The sequence below is a fragment of the Rhizopus delemar genome, genomic scaffold, assembly GCF_000149305.1.
Source record: "Rhizopus delemar RA 99-880 supercont3.3 genomic scaffold, whole genome shotgun sequence".
Lineage (NCBI taxonomy): Eukaryota > Fungi > Mucoromycota > Mucoromycetes > Mucorales > Rhizopodaceae > Rhizopus > Rhizopus delemar.
The window spans coordinates 46,853-74,846 of record NW_027137829.1 but is presented as its reverse complement, the minus strand read 5'-3'; the positions used below and the strand labels follow the sequence as shown (position 1 = coordinate 74,846).

At 36.3% G+C, this 27,994-nt stretch overlaps 9 protein-coding genes across 9 annotated transcripts; 7 read left to right on the top strand and 2 right to left on the bottom strand.

The window, feature by feature from the left end:
- Positions 1–89: 89 nt before the first annotated feature.
- Positions 90–800, top strand: RO3G_04242 (uncharacterized protein; the record flags this gene model as incomplete). The annotated part of the gene is made up of 1 exon (XM_067658832.1): positions 90–800. The coding sequence occupies one exon, from the start codon at positions 90–92 to the stop codon at positions 798–800; it is 711 nt and encodes a 236-aa protein (XP_067514933.1).
- A 557-nt stretch (positions 801–1,357) lies between these two features.
- Positions 1,358–3,591, top strand: RO3G_04241 (uncharacterized protein; the record flags this gene model as incomplete). Its single annotated transcript, XM_067658831.1, has 3 exons — positions 1,358–2,666; positions 2,778–3,398; positions 3,455–3,591. 3 exons carry the CDS (start codon positions 1,358–1,360, stop codon positions 3,589–3,591), a joined length of 2,067 nt encoding a protein of 688 aa, XP_067514932.1.
- Positions 3,592–8,872: 5,281 nt separating this feature from the next.
- On the top strand, positions 8,873–9,922 carry RO3G_04240 (uncharacterized protein; the record flags this gene model as incomplete). Its single annotated transcript, XM_067658830.1, has 5 exons — positions 8,873–8,907; positions 8,959–9,014; positions 9,069–9,167; positions 9,216–9,286; positions 9,611–9,922. The coding sequence occupies 5 exons, from the start codon at positions 8,873–8,875 to the stop codon at positions 9,920–9,922; spliced, it is 573 nt and encodes a 190-aa protein (XP_067514931.1).
- A 193-nt stretch (positions 9,923–10,115) lies between these two features.
- On the bottom strand, positions 10,116–13,935 carry RO3G_04239 (uncharacterized protein; the record flags this gene model as incomplete). The annotated part of the gene is made up of 7 exons (XM_067658829.1): positions 10,116–11,000; positions 11,054–11,429; positions 11,487–11,564; positions 11,613–11,829; positions 11,885–13,300; positions 13,350–13,839; positions 13,891–13,935. 7 exons carry the CDS (start codon positions 13,933–13,935, stop codon positions 10,116–10,118), a joined length of 3,507 nt encoding a protein of 1,168 aa, XP_067514930.1.
- Positions 13,936–14,421: 486 nt separating this feature from the next.
- On the top strand, positions 14,422–14,840 carry RO3G_04238 (uncharacterized protein; the record flags this gene model as incomplete). Its single annotated transcript, XM_067658828.1, has 2 exons — positions 14,422–14,653; positions 14,701–14,840. The coding sequence occupies 2 exons, from the start codon at positions 14,422–14,424 to the stop codon at positions 14,838–14,840; spliced, it is 372 nt and encodes a 123-aa protein (XP_067514929.1).
- Positions 14,841–16,418: 1,578 nt separating this feature from the next.
- Positions 16,419–17,112, top strand: RO3G_04237 (uncharacterized protein; the record flags this gene model as incomplete). The annotated part of the gene is made up of 5 exons (XM_067658827.1): positions 16,419–16,445; positions 16,557–16,611; positions 16,671–16,839; positions 16,894–16,978; positions 17,038–17,112. 5 exons carry the CDS (start codon positions 16,419–16,421, stop codon positions 17,110–17,112), a joined length of 411 nt encoding a protein of 136 aa, XP_067514928.1.
- A 997-nt stretch (positions 17,113–18,109) lies between these two features.
- On the bottom strand, positions 18,110–19,618 carry RO3G_04236 (FK506-binding protein 4; the record flags this gene model as incomplete). The annotated part of the gene is made up of 7 exons (XM_067658826.1): positions 18,110–18,367; positions 18,427–18,917; positions 18,972–19,006; positions 19,059–19,237; positions 19,305–19,403; positions 19,475–19,539; positions 19,597–19,618. The coding sequence occupies 7 exons, from the start codon at positions 19,616–19,618 to the stop codon at positions 18,110–18,112; spliced, it is 1,149 nt and encodes a 382-aa protein (XP_067514927.1).
- A 4,240-nt stretch (positions 19,619–23,858) lies between these two features.
- RO3G_04235 (60S ribosomal protein L19-B) lies at positions 23,859–24,852 on the top strand (the record flags this gene model as incomplete). The annotated part of the gene is made up of 4 exons (XM_067658825.1): positions 23,859–23,867; positions 24,047–24,084; positions 24,251–24,360; positions 24,413–24,852. 4 exons carry the CDS (start codon positions 23,859–23,861, stop codon positions 24,850–24,852), a joined length of 597 nt encoding a protein of 198 aa, XP_067514926.1.
- Positions 24,853–26,320: 1,468 nt separating this feature from the next.
- RO3G_04234 (uncharacterized protein) lies at positions 26,321–27,632 on the top strand (the record flags this gene model as incomplete). Its single annotated transcript, XM_067658824.1, has 5 exons — positions 26,321–26,368; positions 26,666–26,671; positions 26,830–26,957; positions 27,125–27,443; positions 27,543–27,632. 5 exons carry the CDS (start codon positions 26,321–26,323, stop codon positions 27,630–27,632), a joined length of 591 nt encoding a protein of 196 aa, XP_067514925.1.
- Between the last annotated feature and the right edge of the window lie 362 nt (positions 27,633–27,994).

Below are 27,994 nucleotides of genomic sequence, written 5' to 3'. Positions count from 1 at the left end.
AGGAGGTTTTCAGCCAGTATGGCAAGGTCTTGCATGTTGGGCTGTACCTAGATCCTAAAACAAAGTTATTTTTTGGAAAGGGGTATGTTATGTTGGATGTAGCTGACAATGAATCTAAGGTCTATCGTTCACTCACACATGAGATCTCTCTTGGTCATCATTGTGTCATCCTAGCCACATGGAGAGGTATGGAAAAACATTGTTTCTACTGCCATAAACCTGGCCATACTAAGTCTGGATGTCAACGACTTCAACGCCAAAAGATAAAAAGCTGCTATGCCTGCAAGAGTCTCGAACATCTTGTTAGGGATTGTCCTAAGATCGGATCACCCAATGTAGGGGAGAAAAGAGCAAGAACCGAATCACATGTGAACCCTGCCGATATCGCCCAGTCAGTAATTACCAGCCAACCCAGCGATCTCAACGGCTCGAAGACCAATGAAATCGATCTCACTACCGCTGCATCAAAGTATGCTACAATTGCTCCTGTGGCCTCCAATATTGGAGGGACCACGTCTACTAACCCTTCTCCAGAACAGACGATCAATAGCTATAATGATATCGAAATTGATGACATAGATGATTCAGATTATGTGCCACCGGAGGAGTCCGAAGGAAGCAGTGACGATAGTCAAGATGAAGAAGAAAATGACAAAATGCTAATTGATAGCCAAGAAGTCGAGGATTTACAACATGAGGGAAATACCCAAGGAGATTCTACACCATATCCACGAGAGGGTGCTGTAGTTGTCCATTCGTCTTCGGGCGATAGCGGCAACATCTCTGAACCTTTATTATGAGTATGAGAGATAACTCTCATGCTTCATTGGCCTCACTTAACTGTCGAGGTCTAAAAAAAATATTAACTAACTCTGGTCGCTCCTTTTCTCAAACCTTACGCTCACTCCCTTATGATTTACTTGCTCTACAAGAGACACATGCTTCTACCGAACAACTACAAAACAGTTTTGATATGATATTACAAGCTTCAGCTAGCAACTGGACCCATCATTGTGGTCTTATTTCCTTCAACCCTTCCCTGTCACTCCTTCCACTATGGTCCTCTATCGACGGACGAATTTTGGCAACTACAGTTACTCACAACTCCAACTTATTTGAACCACTTACTATATATGTTATATATGTTCCTGCCACTAGTGCAGCACGTCTTAATTTCTTATGTGACTCCAACAGGTTATTTCAGTTTCATAGGGCACCAGAAGAACGCTGCATTCTTATAGGCGACTTTAATCACAATATACACAAACCCATCAGAACTGATCGTGCTGTAGAATAGCAACACTGGATTCATCGTTTCTGGCATGATCCTATTCATTCCGTTCAAGAATATCGTAACATGCCTGCATTCCGTAATATTTCTACCATTGATTTTTTGCTAGTTACTAATTATCTCAAATATGATGTCTCTCGACCTGCTGTCCAATATGTCCCACGCTGTGATCACTCAGCTATCTCTATCAATCTCCTTTTTGGAACTCAATGGTCTGGTCCAGGTATATTGCGGTGCAATCCTTACCTCGTGCACGACTTGAGTTTTAGAAAAGAGTTAAAGTCGTTCTGTGATGCTGCTTCACGATACATTCCAGATCTTGATGCTCCATCCCAATGGGACCACTTCAAGATTGTTCTAAAAGGTTTCATTCAAGCCTTTTCTCATAAACTACATGCCAAACATCGTCGAAAAGAAGTTTACCTGCAACGACAGCGACACAAACTCATCAGACATCAACACCACGAACATGCTGCAGAAGCGTTAAGTCATATTGAAGCCCAACTCGACCAAATAGCCGAATTTTCAGCAAATACCCTTGCCCTAAGGTCTGGTTTACGTTGGCGAGAACACGGTGAACGCTCCAATTCATACTTCTATAAGACTATCAGGACCAGAACTCAAAAACAGGCTATCCACGAACTTCTTTCTTCAGAGGGATATTTGGTTCGCTCTCCAAACCAGCTCAACGATTGCGCCAAACAATTTTACGAGCAACTATATTCTCCTGACCCAATTGAGCATGAAGCGTTAGATGAACTTTTAACGCAGATTCCTACCTCCACTTGCTTTGATACAGCTACAAATAATGCGTTGACAACTGAATGGACCGAAGAAGAGGTACTTGCGTGCGCTTCTAAAGCACCATCTCACAGCAGCCCGAGCGTGGACGGTATCCCCTATGAATTGCTACAACTTCTATTGAAGCACCCTTTCTGTATCCGTCTTTTCACGAAAGTACTCAACAACGCTCTTCAGCACAGCAAATTTCCCGCCACTTGGCAACAATCAATTGTAATCCTGTTGCCAAAAAAAGGAGATCGAAGCCAATTAAAAAACTGGCGTCCCATCTCTTTGATATGCGCTGATGCAAAAATCTATACTAGATTGCTAGCAACAAGAGTCAATGAAGTTCTGCCTCACCTGATCGACATACACCAGACGGGATTTATGCCTAATCGTTTCATAGTAGACAATGGGGTTACCACTCGACTAGTAATGGATGTTGCTCAAAGAATGACACTCCCTGGTATCGCTTTACTTTTAGACCAAGAGAAAGCTTATGACCGTGTGCACCCTCAGTATTTACAAGCATGTTTAGATAAATTTGGCTTTCCACAATCGTTGGTTGCCAGCATTATCTCCCTGTTTTTTGGTACAACTCTTTGTATAAACGTCAATGGCTTTCTCACGGCACCAATTTCGCAGGCTAGAGGCTTACGTCAAGGAGATCCCCTCTCTCCTCTTCTTTTCAATTTGGCAATAGAACCATTGCTACGTGCTATATGGTCGTCACCACTTATCTCGGGATTTACACTTCCTCGACCGCAGCAGCCTAATTTTGCTTCTCTGCCAAGATCATCGCCACCATTGAAAGCACTAGCCTATGCAGACGATGTTCTGGTTTTTCTCACACGACCTACAGAATTGCAAACGCTACTTTATTTAGTTTCTCTATACGATAAAGCTTCCAACGCTCGTTTGAACCGTGGCAAGACTTTGGCTGTCTCTCTTTCAGGGGAAGATCACCAGGATTGGAGACAAATGCTTTCTGCTAATGGAATCACTCAGTGGCACGACAAGCGTGCATCTTCGGCTACCATTTATCTTGGTTATCCTCTCACAAGTAGTGCCCAACAAATGTCTAGTTATTTAGACAGTCTTATTGTGAAACTCGAGAAACATGCTACTATCCTCTCACAGCGACGGTTGTCCATACTAGGTCGCAGCATGGTTGCCAATTCACTCCTCCTTAGCCGAGTTTGGCATAATATAAGGGTTTTGTCACCTCCTCAAAGTTTCTTTCAGCGGCTACGTACGGTGATTATATCATTTTTGAAACAGAAGAACTTTCCGTTTGTGAAATTCCAAGACTGTCAGCGTCCACGTAACGAGGGCGGTATCGCTATATTGGACCCATCGAAACAACATTCTGCCTTGCAGTTACGATGGCTTATTCCACTTCTCCTCCCACCCGACCAAGCAACCAATTCAGATTCATTTGCTACCAGCCTCATGAAATACACTCTATGTGCCTTGTCGTCTGCGCCATCACCAGTTTTACCGTTACTATTTCCTGAGAGACGCACAACCGATCTTCATAAAATTGGCTGTTTTAACTCCTTATTCAAAACTATTGACCAAATGGATTTTGAGATTAATTGGACGGCACTAAACGCTAGCTCAGCTGCAGAGATCCCTTTGAGCAGAATATGCCCGCTCCTGCTTATCAATGATCCTGACCATACTTACAATTATTGGAAATCAAATTTGGTTAAAGACCTATATAGATTCAGCACCGTGGATGGAAGGCTTACACCAATCACCTCTTTTCTGTCGAGAAAGCAACGTAATCGATCCGAGGCATACTTTGACCTCCTCTCACTAGGTCACATTAAAGAAGAAAATTTTTTTACAGCACTCAGAAGCACTTCTGATCTCTCACTTGGACTTTTTATATCCTCCATGGGATGCCCTCGTCCTGCGCCGGAATTCCATTCTCTCGTTGGCACGTCCCTACCAGATGGCACACCTATAGAAAATTTATCAACAAAATGGTTCCGCCATATTGACAAGCTACCGCTAACTAGTCTATCTTCACACTATCCTCGCGCCAGCAAGTCATCCTGGACACAGTTTTGGCACGCCTCAATTCCTCACCCAGTACGAACCATTCTTTGGCGTCTCTATCATTCCAAGCTGCCAACACGTTCCCGACTGCACAAACTCATGCCTAATATTATTACTGATGAACTTTGTATGCTCTGTGGCGCAATCGAATCTGATGAACATTTCCTATGGTCTTGTCCATTTAAACAGTCTATGTGGGATACACTTTTAATTCGTTTCTTTGACCAGAATTCACGTCTGACTTTTGAGGATATCTCTCGACCAAACCCAATCTCAGCCACAGTGCGTGCGCAATGGCAACTTGATTCTTTCCAAGTAGTTGCCTGCGGTGTACTGTGCTTATGGAGAAATCATTGGAAACATGTTTTTGATGGATCGCCCTTCTGGCCAAATGAGGCTGCTGCTAGAGCAACTATACTCCTTCGCAGAATACATCAAGAAAGTCTGTATCAGGAAAAATTTAAAGACATTCATCAGATATCACATTAATTTCACACTTCTATATATTTAACTGTTTTCTTACAGTGTACGTGAGATATTTGCAGATAATAAATTTTAGAATTAAAAGGGGAATAGTACTTGAAAACTAGTGAATGAGTCTCTATGTAACCTCTTTATTAGATTTCAAGACGAGAGAGAGAACGCATTTAATCAAACTACGCCTTTATATAGGAAATAAAATTATTCAGGGACCGAAGTGAGTTCAAGGTCAATTTTAGTATTGAACTTGAATAATATAAATATTGTATATGGTTAATATTGTAAATGAGTCTTAGAGAATATGTAATATATAATATTATGTATTCAGTACTTGTTATTTCTTATATAAGATTTGAGTAATCTCATACGAATAATAAGTATTTAATGGGGTAAATACGACAGTATGTCTAAAGGCGGCACTTCAATAAAATCCTCATACACAAAAAAAAACAGTTGGCATCCAGTCAATATGCAAAAGCAATTGCCAAAATCAGCTGTATACGAAAACGAAGAACAATAAACCCAACATTTTCAACAATAGAAGGATGTAAGCATTCAGCCGAAACAATGGCGAGACATCTTGAAAACGTATACTCTAGAGAAACTACACAGGAAATGCAAAGGTACGAAGACCGTTCAGATAGCTTACCATTTGAATTAGCGTGCTCAATTACATTGTCGGATATCCTATCAGCTATTCGATCACTCCCTTCGAACAAGGCTCCTGGTGTTGACCATGTAAAAAAAAAAAGAGATGTTTCTTCCTATTCAACATCTCCTTGCACTAATCTTGCTAGCATTATTCCCAATTATGCTGGAAGTGGTCCTATGTCCCCAAAAGTTGGCGAGTGGTTCAAGTAGTAGTTTTGGGTTTTTCTCTGACACATCAATAAAATGCTAATTACACGCAAAGAAGCAGTATGTATGCACTTTTCCCAAGAATGCACTGATGAAAACTGTAAAAAGTTTTCCAAAGATACATTTTGGTGTCGATGTTGGTGGAATGGATGTTTGTTACTTGGATGGTCCAAGAAAACCAGTTGTTGTCTCATTAGACAAAATCTAGGCTGACCCGCATCAGTATAAACGGTACATTACAAATTCACCAATGCTATCTACAGCTGAAAATGTAGAAGAAAAGTCTGAATTAAGTAAGTGCTGTTAATGAATACTCAATTGATACATTATTTACTTTATTTATCAAAATCACCATAATCCTCTTTATAACAGTATATTTTCCCTAACTATCTTATTTTAATATATTATTTCAAAGTATCTATTGTTGTAAAGTAATAAACAAAAAGGCTTTCGTCCTGTTAAAATTAATTTTGGGTGCCGAATATATGTTTTTTGCATGTTCAAGCAATTGAAGTCAAGAACTAGTCTCATTGTTATTGTACGTTAATAGTCTTTTATAGCCTTCCATTAATTGGTTTCTATTATTACTTCACCTAAGCGAAGCTAAACATAACATACAAATTAGCAACTGTCAACACCCGGTACATTTTTTATTGAACTCGGTACACTAGAGACACACCCGGTGCACTTTATATTGAACTCGGTACACTATGTAGTGATTTGATTATTAGGCATAAAGTATAAGAATACAAAATAGTCGCATCACTTCCATAATAAGAATAAATACTGAGATATTTGGTACTTATAATATGAAAACAGTAGGAAGTCAATAGCTAACAACTACTATTTATTAAGTAAAAAAGGAGAGGAACTAATAATTTAGAATGAACCCTGGATTATATCGTCTGACTATTAATTGTATATGTTATGTTCTGGTAAAGGTAATAACAAAGATAAACCAAAGAATACTTTTTGAGACTGAACTTTATGTAAGACAATCTTAATTGTTAAAAAGAAAACATTACAAAGTCTACTATTTATATTCTTCTATCAGTTGGCGGGTAAATGAGTAGTTATGAGCGTAGATCCAATCATTGACACGTTTGATTGAAGAATGATCACTGAATCGATTATGAAAATTTTTAATTCGTTGTTTTTATAGATCTTATTGTTCTTTAACTGATCTGGGAGAGTTGTCCCGTCTTCATTGAGAGGAAAGATATATTTATATGAAATGCCTCCAGTCAGATCAAAGTTGACTAGGTACCTGATCCATTATTATTCATTTACAGAAATGATGAATAGTAAAGATCATGACTTATTTAGTGTTCATGCTTACTTTATAGAATGAATCTAATAGTGATAGTTTTATATAAAAAGAAGAAGAATATATTTTATTTAATAAAGATTTAAATTATTATCTTTTATCAATTTTAATATACTTCTTTTAGTTGTGATTATTCAATGTCCGTTATGATCAGACTCTGTTCTACAACTGTTGACATTTCCAAAGCAATACGGTAGCCTCAGTGTACTTGACCCACATATTCAACAAGCAGCTTTATACTTTCATTGGATTAAGCCCCTATTACTCGAGTATCAAGATCAAAGTGCAAAGGTGTCTTCCTCTTACGAATGCACCTCCAGAATGCATTCCAGTCAACACACCCTGCTATCTAGCTCCTGTTTCCAGAAGATAGACGACATCCTTCCATGCGTCTATTCAACACTTGTAATCTCTTATCCCAGGCTATGGACTATATTATTAGAGACTATGCAAATATGGATCTTGCTCATCAGGCCTGATTGTCATTATCGATACAGTCTATTTTCACACATTTTGACGATAGCTTCAAGCTCCCACTTATTAGCCAATAAATGAAAGTCAAATATGTTTTTTACTTCAATTCGGACCATGGCTCGCTTCAAAGGATCTCTCTGGGAGAACTCAATCCTCTTTTTCGTCGAGGAATGAACAAGTTTTTTCGAGCAGTAGAACAAGGAAAATTATTCATCAGTTTCTTTTTCGGAAAGCATTGCTTCTCAGCGAATAATACGACTCCTCATTTTTTAAACGAAAATGTTCATGTATAATTCACCACATTTGTTGGTTGCTTACGATTCCAAATTCCACCCAGTAAAGATTTTTCTAGTGTCAACACAAGAATTTTTCGAAAAAACCTGCCAATTCCTACATTCAGTCCCTCAACCTCTTGGAAACATTCACCTGTCTCATTGGCCAGCTTTCTGGTTTTTAAACTTGACAGCTGTCTAACGAAATATTATTTATCGAATCACCAATATAAAGATCCCACCTAGGGCCATACTTCATCGCCACCTACCATATAAAGTGGATTCTCCACAATGTACGATTTGTACGACTGATGTCGATTCTTTGGAACATTTTCTATTCGACTGTCCTCCTAAAGCAGCTGTCTGACGAACTTATTATTCGTGAATTTTCGTGGCCTACCGTGGATACCAAAGACATATACTTCGTTTTCAAAACATTAGACTTCTACTCGGTTTCTTACTGCCAAAATACAGCTATCTCATCACAATTGATATTAACTTTTACACTTGCCAATTTATGGAAATTTCATTGGGTCAGCACCTTCCAGCAGACTACCTTCAAAATTAATCAGGTATTACACAGTATTCGAAGTAATATTCAAGAGCACATTGCAGAATCCTACATTCTGGATTTCTTCTAACTGCCCAAAGTATTTTATATCTATATTTTAGTCTACTATCATCTTTATTTTTGTTTTGTCTAATAATTTTTATTACAAAACTTGTGCCTGCCTCTTGACACATAAAATTGGAGTAAAAAAAAAAACAATTTCTAAATCCAACATTTTTTTAAGAAATCGCCAAATTTCATAGGTTCGACTGTATCCATTTTTCTATATTCATGGCTTTGTTCTTAATACTATCGCGCGTGCTTGCAACAAGCTTCATAAGGATTTTCTTGGCATTTCAGCCAACAAATCACCTGTATATGGACACATAAATCCAATTGTGCCTTGTCTTTTAAGTGTTTTCAAAGATCATCTGTCAAAAGAAATGCTAAAAAAAATTTACTGTTGAGTTATGACTAGCCGACAGTAGGTTGGGCTGAGAAAACCCGTATTTTTTTTTTAAACTTGGTAATCTTCAACTAACACGTAGTCATGACTAGCTAAAAAATAGACAAGCAAAAGCCAAAGTATTTATTATTAAAGATGTATCTATTACCATTATGTACACTATATTAATAGAAAATGTTCACATTTCACTACTGAGGGCAAAAAGCAAAAAAAAGAGGGGGGGGGCTGCTGAAATGTTTGCTGTATTTTATTTTGTATTTTTTCTTTGTATATATTTTATTGTTCATACTCTTCTCTTTTGAAAATGAGTGACATGATTATTGACGACAATGATACCTTGTAAGCGTTATAACGCTACACTAATTGTTATTCGTACTTATGAAACATTAGTCTTCCTACCGATTCAGATAAATTGAAAGCACAAATTAAGCTACTAAAAGAAAGACGTAACAATGAAAAGTCTTTTAAAAATAAAAAATAAAAAAACTTATCATGTATAGTTACCAGAGCTACTGAAAAACAAAAAAAGTTGAAAAAAGAACTTTTAGAGGAAGATATTTCTTATTTGGTTGTTTCAAAATTAACAAACGCATTCACTGGTAAAAAGTACAAGTTTCGTTATAAAGTTTACTTATTTGCTTTTATAGATCCAACAGTAGTGGCTAAAAAAGAAATGTCGAATGCAAAACAAGAGATATTTCGGCAAATGAGAGAAGCAGTAAAATCCAGTTGTATTCAAGAATTGATTAGTTATCACCGTTTAAGTGGACGCACTACTTTTCGTTTCAAAAAAAAACATATTGGAGTGAGATTAGAGACATTTTATGGAAAAACATACAAGGAGCCTTATTATCTATTGTTCTTGAAAAGTAATCCGTCCAAAGTGGATAAACATACAATCCCTACTTTTATTTCAGTTAATGATTTAGAAAGGAAGTTCTTACCGAATAATTATGAGGTTCACAAACTACGAATACATTATTATGGTAGTACTCATACTATTAGATAGACATTTATACGTATTATTCATGATTGTGTACAGGCTTATGTATCAAGAAGAGAGCAAATCAATGAAGTTGCAAACTTGTCAAAAGAATACGATATTAAAATTTTGACAGAAAACAAAGCGAAATCACATTTTGAAATGAAGGCACATATCAATCATCATACGAGTCCCATCTTGATCTCTATGGATTATGCTAACAAGGATTCAGCTTATCCAACACAAATCAAATTGACAGATGAAAGAGGAACAGTGTCATTAAATGAATATCAAGAAACAGAAGAATTGTTATTAACATCTCACCATTTAGCAGACACTTTACGGAGTATATTACAAAGGATCGAGATTTAAGAAAGGAGCAGGTTCAGAATTCTTTTTTGTAACTAAACTTTTATATGAAATTATGCATTTTTTTCTTTCTCTTTATGATTTAGACTAATCTTTTTATTATGAGCCGAAGCTTTAACCTTTTTATTTTATTTTGCAAAAAAAAAAAAAAAAAAAAAAAAAAAAAAAAAAAAAAAAAAAAAAAATATGAACAGTTTTACATGAAAGGATTAATAGGGTAAACGTTTACAACAGGAGGTGATCTTTCTACATTCACTTGAATTCGAACATTTAACTTTGAAAACGTATCAAATTTCTGCATTCTATTTTCTTCATCTAATACATTCTTTCCTAATAATTCTTCAGGAATTTTGACAAGTGCTATTTGACAATCATCTTTCTCTTCTTCATTATCTAAAGCAATCATTTCACCCACAGGCACAACAGCATCTTCATCATTTCTTCGCTTTTGGTCCCATTCCCAACTTGAATCAATGCCTTCCTTCCAATAGACTGATTGGCTATTCTTTGCTGCATCATATACATATTTTTCAATTGGTATCGAATCCATATGAATACGCTTCTCAAGCCCATATTCAGGTACCAATATATCAAAAGCATCTTTCAACACCTGCGTCACAATAGCATTACAAATAACATGCTTGCCTGTCTCTTTCTCCAAATTATAAAGGTAGTGAGTGAGGTACAATTGGAGATTCATGTCTTGAGAGTTCTTTGCACCTTCCTTTCGTTCATTACAATGCGAGGCTGTCTTTTGAACAACATCTTTTTTGTAGCTGCATGTCTTTTTTCCCAAAAGTGCTGCTTCTAATTGTCGATGAACGATGATATCTGCAAAACGTCGAATAGGTGAAGTAAAATGTGTATAAAGAGGCACATTTAATGCATAATGTCTAAATTTGGTAGTTTCAAAAGATCCGGTACAAAAGTATTTAGCGCGCTGCATCGGCTTTACCGCTAAAAGTTTTAGTACTGCTTTAGCATCCTCGGATTCAATCGCATTGAACGATTCTTGAAGACTGCCTGCACTAGAACTATCAAAGCTGTATCCTAAATTTTCAGCAATTTTTAAAAACTCATTCTAAATAAATAAAGGTGAGAAAGAGCATGACGACAAGATGCACAAAAACTTACCAAGCTCTTTTCATGTGGAGGAGAATGTTGACGTAAAAGTGCTTCGTTAGGATAGTGTTCAGTAATCTTTTCAGCGACACTCATGTTGGCTCGCAGCATGAATTCTTCAATAAGTCGGTTCGCATCTTTTTGTTCATAAATCGAAACTTCATAGGGTTCACCCAGTTCATTCAATTTGAAAGAAAGCCGAATGGAGTTAATGGACAATGCACCGTTGGAAAATCGACGTTCTCGCATCTTCTTAGACATGTTAAACAAGTAAATAATATCTTGCTCTACTTCCGTTGACTTGTGGTCCTTGATTGTGACAGTTTCAGGCAATCCATTACCTTCGATCACACTTTGAGCATCATCGTATGATAATTTAGCACAAGATCTACATAATACAAAGTTAGTATTTGTATATTTTTGCCATTTTTCTCTTTCTTTCTACCTAATAACAGTTTTGCCAAACCAAGTCTCTTTTATATTACCCACTCCATCCATTTTCCAAATAACGGAAAAGGCGAGTCTATGTTATTAATGTAAGTAAATGGATCAAAAATGAGCAAAACATTACCTGTCAACACCAGGGTTTAAACTACAAAGCTCTTCACATAATAATGAAGGTAACATTGGTATAACGCGATCACAAAGGTAAGTACTTGTTCCTCTATCAAAGGCTTCGTGATCCAAAGCCGTATGTTGTTTTACAAAATGTGAAACATCGGCAATATGAACACCAACTTCAAATTCATTTTCGTCTAACTTTGTTACGTGAACTGCATCATCGAGGTCTATGAATAAACTTGTTAATCCCTAAAACGATTTCGTTGTTGTGTTTTTATATACCTTTTGCTGTAGCAGGATCAATAGTAAAGATGCGAGTATCACGTAAGTCACGTCTTTTATTAATCTCAGCTTGCTCAATTGACCAAGGCGTAGGAGGTAATCCCTTTAGCGCTTTCTTGCTAAAAGGAATCTCTGAAATGCCATTGTCTGATAAGATAGCTTCAGTCTCTGCTGGAATATTACCAATATGACCCAATTCACGAACGAAGGCGCCCAACGGGGTTAGTGAATCAATAGGCCATTTTTGAATTCTGACGACTACAAGCAAGTTGGTATATTTTGCTTCATTCTCAACAATATCGGGAGGAGCAAGCCTGAGTGGAATGCCCATCAAAGGAACACGCTTATCAATTGGCTTAAACCAAACCATGCGGATATTATTTTTCTTTTCCGTGGACGAGTTTTTGTTTATATCTTTTGGCTGAAGAGAATCATGATCCGTTTGCTCAACTGTTTCAATATTTTCGTCGGCATGAGCTAAATCTTCAATCACATCCACTTCTTCTGCAACATTATCAATTGATTTGTCATCATTATTTGTGTCGGATGTAGTTGCTCCATTTCTAGAGATAGTGATAATACCAGAAAACACACGGTCTTTACGCGAATTTGCCACAGCAACCACTTTACCAGCATATTTGGGTTTTGATTTCTCATCAACTTCAATCTCTTCCTGGCTCTTTTGTTCTCTCTTTCGAATCATATTTTCCTTCTTCTTCTCCCATACTTTATCCAAATCGACCAATTCAACATAGACCGTATCCCCTTCCAAAGCACGATTACGATCGCGTATTCCAAAGATAAAGATATCCGATTCTAGTTTATCAGTAGTTACATAAGCATCGATGCGGTTACGCTTATTGATCCGCAGCGTTCCGATGTACATCTTTGAGTCATTTTCTTTTATTTTCTTTTCACATATTTTGGGATCTAAGTATCGATCAAACCGAATTCTATTTTTGCGGCCATTCAAGACATCATAAGGGTGACAGTATTCTTTTACAACTGATTCTTGCTTTGTGCTTTTGTCTGCTGAACTGCTGCTCTTTAATTTGATGTTTCCATCAAGAGATACTGGCTTGTGTTGTGCTTTGTCAGTCGTCTCTTTTACAAAGGTGATTTGCTTATATTTCTGATTTGTTTCTTTTCCTGAAGCAAAAGACTTCTTGTCTTTTTTGGTTGGTAACTTTACACTAGGAGTCGAAATCTTAAACTCATTCTCTGTGTCTTTCCTAATCTTCTTTTTGTGCTGCTTTTCAGATTTCCTGTGCTGATCCTCTTCCACATTTTTTAACCTTTCTTCTTGATTTTGTACTTTTCCAAAAATCTTTGGTTTGCTTTGATTTCCGGATTTTTTCGATTTTCCTTTACGCTCTACAGTTAAATCCTTTGGTGGGGGAACAGCACTATAGCGTCCTATAATAAAAAAGGATTAAATATTGCACAAAATTTTTTATTTGGTTACCTTTACCCTGAGCCGCAGTAGAATTCTTTTTGGATTCAAAATCTGGCTTTATTTCATTTTCCACGGACCGACTCTTTTCCATCCCTGGCCTCTTTTTTTTAGATTTTGTTGTCAAGTCAGGTGCAAAGAAAACGGAAGGGAGTTTATCTAATTCTACAGGACCACCTAATGCTTCTTCCAATTCTTCATAGTCAAAAACTTCTATCTCCTCAGATTGCTTTCCAACCACTGATATTTCGGGGACACTTTCTGTTTCATTTCCCGCTACCGTAGTAGAACTAATTACGGCTTTTTTATTCACCTTTTTTTTGTAATGAGATCGTTTTTTCTTGCCCTTTTCATCTGCGTTGGCTTCTGATTTTTCATCTCCTTGTTGAGAAGTGTTCATTTCAGTCGCATCTTTCTCCTCAGGTCTTTCTTGTCCTTTTGCAACCTTAGTACGGGGTTTTCTTTTATGATTTCTCTTTTTGGGTTCTTGCAAAGGAACGGACTATGCATTTTTTTTAGTATATAAAAAGCTACCGTAAAAATCAAGACGTACATTTTCCTGCTGATTATTTAAAACATCTTTCTTAAATTCTTCCATTTTCTTTTTTTAAGAAGAAAGAAAAAGAAAGGGCCATACAATTTACTGTGAACACCAATAATGATTTCGCAATTTGAGACTGCCATTGTGACTTCAAATAGCTGAGAGAAACAGTGTTTCAAATATTGAATACAGTTAGACGTACTTTTTTTCAGTGAATTTGAGATGAATAAAAAAATTGGCTGGGACAATTTAAGAAAATTTTGGCATGTTGTAGGAATAAGCGCAAGATGGATTAGTAAAATGTCGAGATTATTTTAAAACCACTTGAGATCCCTAGTTAATACTGTTTTTCTTTTCTTTTACAATTTTACTAAATAGTGTCGATTTAGCAAGCAATGTTGTTTATTCCATATCAACCAAACCAGCAAGAATAATCTGTAGATGAATATACTACTTCTGATGAAGAAATGACAGGAAGAAATGCAAGACATAAATTATGGTCATGCTCATTAAAGTGTAATGAACGTTGCCACTAAAGATAGCATGGCTGACGATGAGTTGGAAGAAATGGAAGATAACCTCGTCAACTTGATACTTGAAGAGGAAGACTTTCAGCTAGTTCAAATAAAGTACAAAAGCTATCCTCACGCTCAAATTGTTGGTTTCATTCACAGTTTACAAGACGAGAGTTGCCTTGTACCTAAAGCTGCAAAGAAGGCAAGTATTTCCCATAGCACAGCCTATAGAATGTGGAATGAATTTAATGAGAGTGGTGGTAAAGAGCTTCCTGGGTTCAAAAAAAAAAAAAAAAAAAAAAAAAAGGATCAAAACAAGACAACCGTGGAGGACCATCCATCTTGATTGAAGAACACACTCAGCTCTTGATCAAATGCATTGATTCAAATGCTGCATCAACTGTGAATCTAGCCATGACGAGCTATGTCAAGCTTTCCCAGGTTTAAAAACCTCAGTCAATGCAGTTTATAAGCATATGAGAACGAAATATAATTTATATATGAAGAGAGCTAAGATTCTTCGTGAGAAACGAGATTCTGATACGACAATCCGAAAAAGAAAGTTGTATATTGATAAATGTAAAAAGAATAATATTCATTGTCAGAAGAAGCGTGTTTTTATAGATGAAGCAGGTTTCAATTGGCACATCATGCGAAATCGAGCTTGGACCCTAAAAATGAACCTGCCAAGGTTAAGACCCTAACTCAAAAGGGTACAAGTATTACTATCATGGCATGTATAAGTAGTTCTGGTAGTAGCGACATATCCAAGAGAAATCTGGGTGTATATAAGAAAAGAAAGGTTCCCAGAGCATCCAAGACTGTAAAAACAGGAAAAGGAACTAATACAGATTATATTCTTATCTTAATACAATAACCATCTGCACTTTAGGCCTGCGATACCAGTAAATAATATCCAGGCACAAAGCACAGGTCTTCAAAGTCCTTATATTAAAAATGTACCTAACGTCAAGAAGTGAGCACATCCTAAGTCCAAGGCACTTAAATAAGGAACTACCAACACTTTTTTTTTTTTTTTTTTTTTTTTTTTTTTTTTTTTTTTTCAAGACAATACCAAGGATAATATCCCGACAAGATTACAATAGATAGAGTAGTCAATACTAGAAAAATATAAATATCAAGCTATCATGAACGCTGAAAAACAGCACAGCAAATTTATGAATAAAGAAAACTATCAAAGTACTCTCTTTGTTCTTTATTATTTCAATTTAAAGTCAAGATACCACAATCTTTGCAATGAAGAAATACAAAAGAGAATGAGGTTGCTGTAAAAGAAGGAGATAGTGAAGAAGTCGAAGGAGAGAATCTTGATGTAGAAGCCGACAGCTTGTTGTAAAGAAGTTATAGAGGGAGTAAAGGGTACGCATAGGTTTGGATGAAATGAAGTTTTAGATTTTATTAGCATATTGCTTTTACTCTTGTGGCAGAATATGACCAATGTACTTGACAATTCGACTTAGGGTTACATAGGGGCTCTTTCTGCTGCAATTGTGCCAGTTATATGATGCCAAGGGCCTCGTTTCACTTAGTTTTTCGTGTGTACACAGCATACTACAATTAAGAATGTATTTTGCAAATTGGGAGATTAAGCAAAGGTGTAAATAGTGATACAGTTAAATTCATTCTGATCAGTTATAATTTTTACAATTAAATTTATCAGAAAAGTGCGATTTAGTTCAAGCACAATTATTAATAAGAAAATACAAGCATATAAATTCATAACTGTATGTTCTTGCTTATATTTTTAAGTGTAAGCGCTTTACCATAGAATCTAGGAATGTGTACTATTCTTAAATCTATTTCATTATTCGTAAAACTTGATGTTTTAAAATTAAAACAGAGTTGATCGCTATTTTTCGAAGACAGCTTAAACCCAGAAAACTCGAAGATTTTGAGAGAGGTCCAAAGTCTACATCCAAACCAAACAATAGCAGTGTGTATGAGAAGGGAAGAAATAGTAAAAACTCAGATTTCCTTCTCTTCCTTTACACATCATTAATCAACATGGTCAAATTCATCAAGGCTGGTAAAGTATGTACTTTCAATGGATGGATGCAGATAAAGAAGGATTAAAATTTATCTTTATTGCTTGAGAAAAAAAAATATGCAATCCGACGTCTAACACATTCTTGCCATGTATAGGTTGTTGTCGTTTTGCAAGGCCGTTACGCTGGTAAAAAGGCTGTCGTTGTCCGCAGTAAGATTCATTCAGAACAAAAAAAGAAGGTTGGATTGTCACTCAAATGTTATATGTAGACCACGATGAAGGAACTAAAGACAGACCTTACGGTTATGCCGTCGTTGCTGGCATTGAACGCTCACCTCTTAAAGTTACCAAGTCTATGGGTAAGAAGAAGGTCGCCAAACGTTCTAAGGTCAAGCCTTTCGTCAAGATTGTTAATTACAACCATATGATGCCCACTCGGTAGCAAAAAAAAAGCTAACTAAAAACACAACAAATTAATTTCATCTTTTATAGTTATGCTTTGGAATTGGAGCAAATCAAGGGAACTATCTCCTCTGAAACCTTCAAAGAACCTACTCAACGTGAGGATGCCAAGAAGGTAAAGAAGCAAATTGCTTAAAAAAAAACGTGAATAGAGAGTTAATGAGTGTTTTGCAGATAATTAAAAAGCTCTTTGAAGAACGTTATCAAACTGGCAAGAACAAGTGGTTCTTCAGCAAACTTAGATTCTAAGTTTATTTTTTTCAATCAAATAAAATTTTTTTAGACTGATACAGCAGCATTTATACTTTCTCCGGTCCGGAGAGAAAGCGGAGTGTTTTTTGTAACAATTTATGCGAAAATTGACATGTATGCTACACAAAGTAATTCAGGGGGTTACAAAAAACAAAGACATGAAGAGAAAGAATGCATTCCATAAAATGCATTTCTCTGTAGATGAATAATTTTATTAGCCTCTTCTAGCACATAAAATCAGTATATAGCAATGTTCCGTATTTTTCCCGATAAAACTAGGTTATGCATAACCATGCGTTGATTTGATTCCTCTTATTGTGCCTTCAGCTCTCGTTCTTGAAGACATTCAATACTTGTTGAGTGCTCATTGTCAAATTCCTGAAAGATCAACCTCTATACTGCTCCCTATATCTACAAGGAATGTACTTATGGTAGTATATAGAAGTTTTATTTAGTACAGTGATATTAAAGCTATTGTTAGCCATTTTGTTCTGACATACACATTAACTAAATGAATCTCATTTAATCATGTGCATTGATACTCACTATGACGTCCAGGCTATTTGAAGCATACGACATCGACATTACCATCTTCTGTCTTGTTAGCTCTTAACCATATGTTTCTTCAACTTCATTATACTTTGAACCGGAGTACTCATGGTTTATACTTCCTTTTACTACAGGCTTGAGGTAATCAACAAGGAAAACTAAGTTGCTGAAATGGAATATGGTTTTGGTATCATGACTCATTTTATGGTTAAACTGTCGAAAATGCTGTAGCTTCACTGCCGCCATCGATGTTTTGTTTAAACCATCATTAATTTGGTTAAAATTGTAGCTATTGCTATCATTCCTTCTTTGAAGACTTAGAACAAAAATAAAAAAAAAGGATAAAATCCAATAATAACGAATTTAAATTCTCTATGTTAAAATGTGAAAGATTTTCGCTTTCTTCATTTTATGAATTGTTTTTATAAGCTAAATGTAAATGCAATTATTTCATAGAAAGTAACTTGACGTCGAAAACAAGAGTAGCATTCTTGGGAATATCAGGAGGAGCACCGCGCTTACCATAAGCCAAAGGAGCAGGAATGGTCAATTTACGTTCACCGCCAGCTTTCATGCCGGCAATACCAAGATCCCAGCCCTTGATGACTTCGCCACGGCCCAAAAGGAAAGAAAAGGGCTTACCGGATACGTTTTTGTCAAAAACCTTACCGTTAGTAAGCTTACCAATGTAACGCATACCAACCTAATACACAGTGTTAATTTTTTTTATCTTCAAGAGCCTTATTATTTAACAATACATACTCTTTGACCGTTTTTACATGAGGCGCCTTCGCCCATTTTAATATCTTCAATGATAAGCCCATTAGGCAATTTGGTAATTTTCTTCTTAGGCTCTTCCTTCTTCTTAGGCTCTTCCTTCTTCTTAGGCTCTTCCTTCTTCTTAGGCTCTTCCTTCTTCTTAGGCTCTTCCTTCTTCTTAGGCTCTTCCTTCTTCTTAGGCTCTTCCTTCTTCTTAGGTTCTTCCTTCTTAGGTTGTTCCTTCTTGGGTTCTTCCTTCTTGGGTTCTTCCTTCTTGGACTTTTCCTTCTTGGGTTGTTCCTTCTTTTCAGCCTTTTGCTTCTTGGAGGCGATTTCCTTGACTTCTTCAGCTGGGCGCTTTTTGCTCACTGGAACAGGCTCTTCTTCCTCTTCTTCAGATTCAATTTCTTCGTCAGATTCAATTTCTTCATCAGATTCGACTTCTTCGTCGGACTCGATTTCTTCATCAACTTCCAATCCAAGTAAAGCCTTGTCTTTATAAGTTTTTAGTCAAACCCAAACCTTTTTTTTTAAAAAAAAAAACTTACTAATATCTTCCTTGCTAGCGTTAGGAGGAAGTTTCCTAAACAAAAAAGTCAATATTTTTTATCTCTTTTAAATGACAAATATCTTACTTTAAGAAATCTTCAACATTGTCTTCTTCATCTGAATCAATCATAGAAGCACCCATTTCATCGTCTTCATCATCTTGGAAGACATAGTTACCAGTAAGATGGATGTTATTTTGACCCTTGGCAGAGAAAGTGACTTCTTCACCTTCGACAAAAGTGATGTCCAAAGGCTGTTGCTCAATCTTTCACACATAAACGTCTTAGACACAAGTACAGAAAACGTTGCTATGCTTTTATATTTTATCTTACCTTGTTGGGGACCAAAGTACAGAGAACAAACTCTTTCTCATCAACAAGAACGGAAACAGATGTACGCTTGCCAGCTTCAGCATCAGCAGCAAGAGAAGCCTAATAGAAAAAATGTGAATATTATATAAGAGGCTTTTTTTTTTTACAAAAATAACAAAAAATATATATACCATAGTAATACGAAAAGGAGCAGATACAACTTGACTGTAAGTTTTACCTGGTACTAACTGAAGACCTATCCAAGCATAACATGTTATAAATACATTCATTGAAATTTTTGTACATAACCTACCCCAAAAACCTTGAACACTCATAATAGATATTGAATCAAAAAGTTAAAAAAAAAAGTATAAATCAAAAGTTTCCAATGAAATATAAAAAATAATACAGAGAAAAAAGGTCACGAAAATTTTTTCGGAATAAATTTGCGTATCAGTTTTTTCCCTACTTACCCTATTTTTTATTGCTTGTTGTACCTAAACTAATCCCAGCGCCTTCACTCCGAACTCTAATATGATGTATGCTCTCTGAGCCACGCTTTATTTCCCATATGTATAAATGATAATAATAATAAAACCTTCTTTTTCTCTCATATCTTTGTAAGCCGCGCATCGTGGACAAAATTATAACAGATAGTACCAATGAATAACCTAGAATGTACTCCGAAGAAGAAATCTTTCAACTTTTCCAACAATCCAGAAATGAAAAAAAAAAAAAAAAAAAGTCAATAGACTAGAGAAGAGAGGCCACTACCTGTGGACATAGCATATTTGGAAGAAAGTGCTCCACCCCAAATACAAGACAATTTTAAACGATTCAAACGAGAATTTAGTAAATACCAAGACAAAGAATGGACTGTTGGGAAAGAAATCAACAAGTCACTCATACCAAAGCTTATGAGCTATACATTTGACACAATTCAAATTGTCAACTCAATTTATAAAGGATCTGAGACACTATAATCTCACGACAGAGCAGCCACTGAACTGTACGAACAGCTCTCCACCTTCCAGGAAGGAGAGATGCTATAGGATGAAGCCCGGCAATTTCTTACAAAAATGATAAAGAATGTTAAACAACAAGATACAGAGGCAAAAGAATATGTTGTTAAAGTGCTTAAACTTCCAGCCAGTCTCAAACATTTGGAAGCGAAAGATAATGGGAAAATGAAAGTTTGTAGTATCGAATTCCTCGAATAACATAACGAAGCAACTTATCACCAAAGAATTATCTGAGTAGCGACTGGAGGAAATAATGGAAATGGAGGTGGTCGACGAGGATACTCCAACCAGTGGAACTAACATCGTGGAGGGAAAAAAAATCCCTATTTTTTGAGAAGGAGACGTGGGATCCCGACCGATGACAATCAATACAATTCTCACAGCCAGCAATAACGGTTAACTCATCTGCACCAGGTGGGGAATCCCGAGCAGAAACAGCAAGTTCAAACTTACCATCAACTACTACCCCAACAATAATACAACCAATTACACAGCTTCAACAGCTATCATCTCCATCCACACAGAACCATGACATACCAGCAGATGGGATCCCCAGGGGTTGCCTTCAATAATTTATCAACTCCTGGAAATCAGTAACACAATGTTGTCAGTGATTCAGTATTATTACAAGATACAGTTCGCAAAACAGCCAATATTTTGAAGAGCTCAAGCAAAACAGTTGTCCATATAGGACCAACTACACGTGAATATTGCAATTTGAAAATCCTTTGTGGGAGAAATGATCAAAATTTCACCTCAAAACAAAAATTACCTTTCAAAATTTTCCACATTAAAGGAAAAAAACCAAGTATTGATCTATGCTAGATTGTCAAAAGCTTAACAGCTTCATTCAAGTTGAGCATTTCAAGATACGGGATACCTGCACTTTGAAATATAATAAAAGAAAACGGTTATATTTGCAAAATCGACTTGAAATGTGAGGTATTTGCAAATAATAAAGTGATAAATAAAAAGGAGATAGTAATTGAAAACTAGTGAATGAGTCTCTATGTAACCTTTTTATTAGATTTCAAAACGAGAGAGAGAAAATAAAAATAGAGATTCCAATAGGACCCAAAATTATATATATGACTTAATTTAATAATACATGTCCAGAGTTTATATACTTTTCATAGTGTAGATACTAATATATGTACTATGCAGATGGCGGAATGCCCACGGTCTTATGCTATATTCTATTATGCAGATTTTTACATAATTTAATATAAGCACTTGCTCCTCATTCATCAGTCTATTTTAGTAGATATATATACATAATAATAAGTCTACATTTCCATATACTCATACTATCAATCGTTAATAATGCTTGATTGCTATACAATGATTATCTTTGGAGCACAACACACAGACATTCACGCTCAGCTAGAATATGGTTTGACCATTACAACGATAACTTCTTTCCTCACTACACAAATCGAAGATGCACAGAACATGTATCTACGCAGGATCTTCAGCTGCTCGCCTTGATCCTTTACTAAGGTGATGCTCCATATGGCTAAGCTACCAACTATATTACATTCTTCAATTCCAATTTCTCTTACTCTCTCTCACCCTTCCTGATGATGCCTTACTCTCTTGCCTCCTTCCGTATATTCATATTTCTAGCAGCTGATCTCAGTAGTATACGTTTTCTAAGTCCTCTATATGGAAACGATGTCAACCCCACCCAAAAACCTTAGACAGATGCTCATTACGAGCAATACAAATGCAATTCCGGCAGGACAACCTCAACCAAAACCGATCGGAATGTAACTCTACACTCCTTTCTCAATGTCACCTGGTTATTTCTTTGGATCCTATCTTGTGGCTACTAATGACCAGAATAGAACAAAGTCGCTGTGTTTATTAGTGTCTCGGATGGCTGCCTGGTGGTGCACCCAAGCCATGCCCCTTCCATCCTTAACATACGCTTACAAAGTCCTATTTTATTCATTGTCTCAAAATACACTGCCGACTACAATTGCCTGAAACAACAGTTGATTCTCCGTCCTTCCTTCTGAATAAACCACCTCACCGAACACCACATTCCTTTCAAGCAGTCCTTCCTTGATTTCTTCGATGGACTACTATCTGTACCATCCTCCATGAGCTTGACTACCTATGACATGACAAAGCTCCATCTTCACTGTCACCCTATCTTGGACAAAGGCTCCTCGACTAGCTTCCCGCTTTCTCTCACTTGTGTCTCTTACACTTGTCACCGTTTCTTTCTCCCCAACATTTTTACCCTTGATCTCATAAGGGATTTTAACTTCCATTCATTTTCTTTTGATCTGATCCAGGCGAAAACGATGTAATATTAGACATCTTGCGCATATTTAGGTTTTCATTTTATTTGTAAATAAAGTAAATGTTCAAACGCATTAAACAGTGTCCTATCACTGAAATACAAAAGATGTTTAGCATAAAGAGCTGTAAGCAGATATTTCGATGGTTTGTTCTGTATTTGATTGGTTATTAGATCATTTCGCACAAAATATGCTTATTTTGAATTTTGATAGCTTATTAAGCAAATTCAGGCAAAATGAATTTCGAGTTTATATGAACGTAGATACTTTTAGATATAATATGTGCTTTTACTATTAGAAAATAATATATAATGCTTGTATACTTGCTACAATACCTTGAATATTACTAAAATACATTCAAACGCATGTAGGCAATGCCACTTGTTAACTTTCGTGATTAGCCTATAATCCTAATTTTTATGTTTGCTTAACATTTAATTAGATATTGATAGCAATTAACTACATGTAACTTATATTAAAAGGCTCAAGTCAAATAAGAAATAGTTGCAATTACCAACAACACAGTCTTTAAGAGAAGGATCACGGAATGGCTGCTTGGATATTCGTGAAATATAGAATACACGATTCGATCGATGTTGTTAGGCTTAGTCATTCATATATTATTTTCTATTCTTATCAAACAAAAAAAAACACTTTTCTATGCTTGAACTTTTTTTGTTCTTTTTTAAACTTTTAAGTCTAAATTGTAGTCTAAAATGAATAGAATTATTGAAAGTAAAATACAGCCAAATCTAAAAAAAAGGGTTACTAAATCGAATGATGCTAGTGGGGGAGGGGAAGTAGATAGTGTCCTCTATTGTTAAAGTATCATGTAACTACAATCTTGTAGAATAATGGTTGTAGAGTTAAAAAATGGAGACTAGTAGAGTTTAAAGACAAGCAGAAGGCTGTTTGTTTTCGGCAATGATAAGTTTGTAAAAAGATCATGAGAAACTCAAGGATAACAGATGTGATGTTACCGGTATTCTCTGATGTGCCTAAAGAAAGAAGTCATTGATAACTTGTTTATTGCCACAATAGACAATTCAGATCTTTCAGGCGTCCGTAGTTTATCAAGACTTGCTTCAAGCAAAACTACGGCCAGTGTGTCCTTCTTTGCAAAACAAATGGTGTGTTTTGGAATTGGGTAAAAATGCTTCCAAAAATATGAGAAACATAAGCATATCCATACCGAAAGGAAAGACCATCAGCGTTCCGAGGATAATAATATCTTGATCATTGTTATGAATACAGTTTTCTATTGGGAAAAGATTAAGTTTATCACATAAAGATAAAATTTTTATTTGTTCAAAATCTTTTTTTTTTTTGTCTAATTTTCATTTATATTGTCTCAAAAATCTTGCAACCGTCTGAATTCAATGAAAACACCATAGTATAACAGGAGGCTTTCTATTATTTTTTATTATACCAGATCAACACTGACAACCAAATTGTGCCTGGGTTGCTGCGGTAAATTAAAATTACGTGGCTTGTATTAGGAGCAAATTTTTTTTTAATTGAGGATGTAAATTTGGAAACATGTAAGCTTCCTCTTTTTTCGCTTTAGTCGATTTTAAAAATGTAATTCATCTTTGAGATAATAGTGGAATTTAATATACTTATCTTCTTTACATAGGGTCAGTTTGGTTGTCCAAAAGCGTCTTGCTGCTTCCGTCCTCAAATGTGGTAAGAGAAAGATTTGGCTCGATCCTAATGAAGTCAATGAAATCTCCAACGCCAACTCTCGTAAGTATTAAATGTGGTCATTCAACAAACAGCTTTTAATAAACACAATCAGGTGCCAACATTCGTAAGCTCGTCAAGGATGGTTTGATTATCCGTAAGCCCGAGATCGCTCAATCTCGCTTCCGTGTCCTTGAACGTGCTGCTGCTAAGCGCAACGGTCGTCACATGGGTTACGGTAAGAGAAAGGGTACTGCCGATGCCCGTATGTCCAGCCAAGTTATCTGGATGCGTCGTATGCGTGTCCTCCGTCGTCTCTTGGCTAAGTACAGAGAAGCTGGAAAGATCGACAAGCACTTGTACCACCAACTTTACCTCAAGTCCAAGGGTAACGGTTTCAAGAACAAGCGTGTCTTGATGGAACACATTCACAAGGCTAAGGCTGAAAAGGTCCGTGCTAAGACTCTTGCTGAACAAGCTGATGTTCTCCGTGCCAAGAACAAGGCTCTCCGTGAACGTCGTGCTAATAAGAAGGCTGAAAAGGTTGAAGCTTAATTTTTTTAATAAACAAAAGAAATCACGAATTTTTTTTTGTTGTAAATACAAATACTTTTTTTTTTGGTGAGAGTTAAGTGAGGGGGGAGGTTTCTAATTCAGGAATACTTCAATATATTGGATTTTCGGATAAGATTTGCACACGTTAGTTTTTTCCCTGCGTTTTTTTAAGCTTGGATAGTGAGAGAAAGCGGGAAGCTAGTCGAGGAGCCTTTGTCCAAGATAGGGTGACAGTGAAGATGGAGCTTTGTCATGTCATAGGTAGTCAAGCTCATGGAGGATGGTACAGATAGTAGTCCATCGAAGAAATCAAGGAAGGACTGCTTGAAAGGAATGTGGTGTTCGGTGAGGTGGTTTATTCAGAAGGAAGGACGGAGAATCAACTGTTGTTTCAGGCAATTGTAGTCGGCAGTGTATTTTGAGACAATGAATAAAATAGGACTTTGTAAGCGTATGTTAAGGATGGAAGGGGCATGGCTTGGGTGCACCACCAGGCAGCCATCCGAGACACTAATAAACACAGCGACTTTGTTCTATTCTGGTCATTAGTAGCCACAAGATAGGATCCAAAGAAATAACCAGGTGACATTGAGAAAGGAGTGTAGAGTTACATTCCGATCGGTTTTGGTTGAGGTTGTCCTGCCGGAATTGCATTTGTATTGCTCGTAATGAGCATCTGTCTAAGGTTTTTGGGTGGGGTTGACATCGTTTCCATATAGAGGACTTAGAAAACGTATACTACTGAGATCAGCTGCTAGAAATATGAATATACGGAAGGAGGCAAGAGAGTAAGGCATCATCAGGAAGGGTGAGAGAGAGTAAGAGAAATTGGAATTGAAGAATGTAGGCACGTTCTTACGTGGAAGGTAGTTTTGTAATGTGGAGTATCACCTTGGTAGAAGACACTGTCTAATACACTTACATCACTTTTATATCTATTTATTCTTTAATAGGTTTTAATAAACATTAAAATCTTCATCCATAAAAAATCATGTAACGATTCTCATGTCTTTTATTTTAATTAGTTGGAATTTTATTGCTTTATCAAGCATTGCTGATCATGTCCAAGTTTATAGTATGTTTACACTTTAAGCTTAAAGAGAAAGAGGGAATGCTTAATTATCGAATGCATGTAATTATAATTATTTTCACTTGTTTTTTACATGTTTTATTGTTTAAGACAAAATTTTAAACCCACTTACTCGGCTATTACAAATGTCCTTGTAATTTAAAATAAGATTCTATGTGCCCAACCTTCCTCTTTTTTTATTTTAAAATGAGGGTAACATGCTTATAATAACTAAACATTAATGATGTACTTTAAAAGGGAATGCTCAATGACATTCGTTTATCACTGAGTTGCCAAAAAGGTTCCTGTTTTAAAGAGGGTCCTTTCATTTTTTCTTAATTTTTATATTTTTCTACCAAAGTAATGTTAGAAGCAAGCCTTGATATATCATCAAGAAAAATGTTTGATGCAACAAATCGAGAGCAGAATGCTGAAAATAAGTTTATTGTAAAGCGAAGAAATTTGATCAACATAAGATAATAATGCAATGTAGGCTTGGCTTAACTCGGTCAATTCGCTATCACTTGTAGTATTATCCATATTTGAAGCAATTATAGTTATCGCGTAAGAAACAGTGATATTTTTTAATTTTTATAAAGCAGGATAAAGTCATTAATAAAAAAAAATATGGCATTTTCTTAGTTGATTACTTCGTAGATTTTCAAAATTTAATCTAGGTTTACGGATTCCCGTCTATCTCATGATTTTAATATTTCTCAGATCTACAAAATATTCACTGTTTAGGATGTTGTAAGAGGAAAAAGGACTTGGTTTATGTACACTATAAAAAGAATTAAAAAAGCCATACACGCAAATAAGTCTGTGCACTAAAAACACAATGCAAGTCGTTGCTTTTTACTGTTTAATTTGTGCTGAGACTTCTTTCCTCTTTCCATCACTTTCTATAGACTTTTGATTTATTTGGAATCCCTCGCTATGCACCACAACAGCAGGCAGACTTAGCTATTGCTCAAGCTGAGATACGCAAGCTACAACAAGAGAATGCTTTCTTACGGAAGCAACTTGCTCCGAAGCCGTCAATCACAAACACCCCACCTTCTCCATCTGGACGCACCATATTGCCAACCGTTTCCTCCATTCCTCGTAACCTTCCCACCCCATCTAAGCGTCTCCATCGTCTAACAACGCCTCCGCTCCTCTTCTTAATATTGCTAAGCCTAAACACGCTATTTCCCAACCTAGCCTGACTGCTATTGCTAGGCAATTCTCTTCACCTGGTGAACCAACAGGATTTAAGCTCATTCATGTAATCGCTCGAAGTCATCTCTTTCTACAACGCTTGCGATCCAACCTTTGCAGGTTACGTATCAACACCCGTCGAATTCTGGATGTCCATTATTCAGATAGAAATTTGTTCGGCTTCCTTATCCACATTGGTTATGAAACTGAGCTTCGTTCACAATTGAGCAAATTCAACATCATAGTCCGTGATGGTTTTGATCCTTTGGATCTATCAATCATTCGTGATCATACTCTGGTTAATGAACCCATTGACTGTAAAGTATAACGTACTCGCAAAGCATTCTCCCATAAAATCTGTGTCGCCCTGCAGCGATTCAGAACTCCCATTTACAATGTTGTTGCTAACTTCTTTGTCTAGTCTGGCCTTGTTGATCTCGAAGACTTAGCGTCATATGACTTTGTCCCACCATACAAGTACTACACAGGACGTATCCTTGACCATGTATAGACTCTATGGATAAATACCTAACATGTTCATCCAACTGCTTGTACCATCCTTTATGAACCTAATTACCTACTTTACATAATAAATCTGCTAAATTCGTCAGCCGATCTCATACTGATATCTATGACACACCTTTCCCTCTTAATCATTCACGTTCTTTTTTTGCCCTTGTTCCCATAAGGGATTTTTTTTAGCTTCTTTTACATCTTATTTAATCTAGCTTGGGCAATTATGACAGCTTGAAACGCCACGTGTTCATTTAAGCCCATAAGTAAAGTATCTGGTTTAAACATTTAACTTGTGCTGCTTTGCATATGCTGTATTTTATTTCAAACAAACTGGAGACGCGTTGGCTTCAAATGATC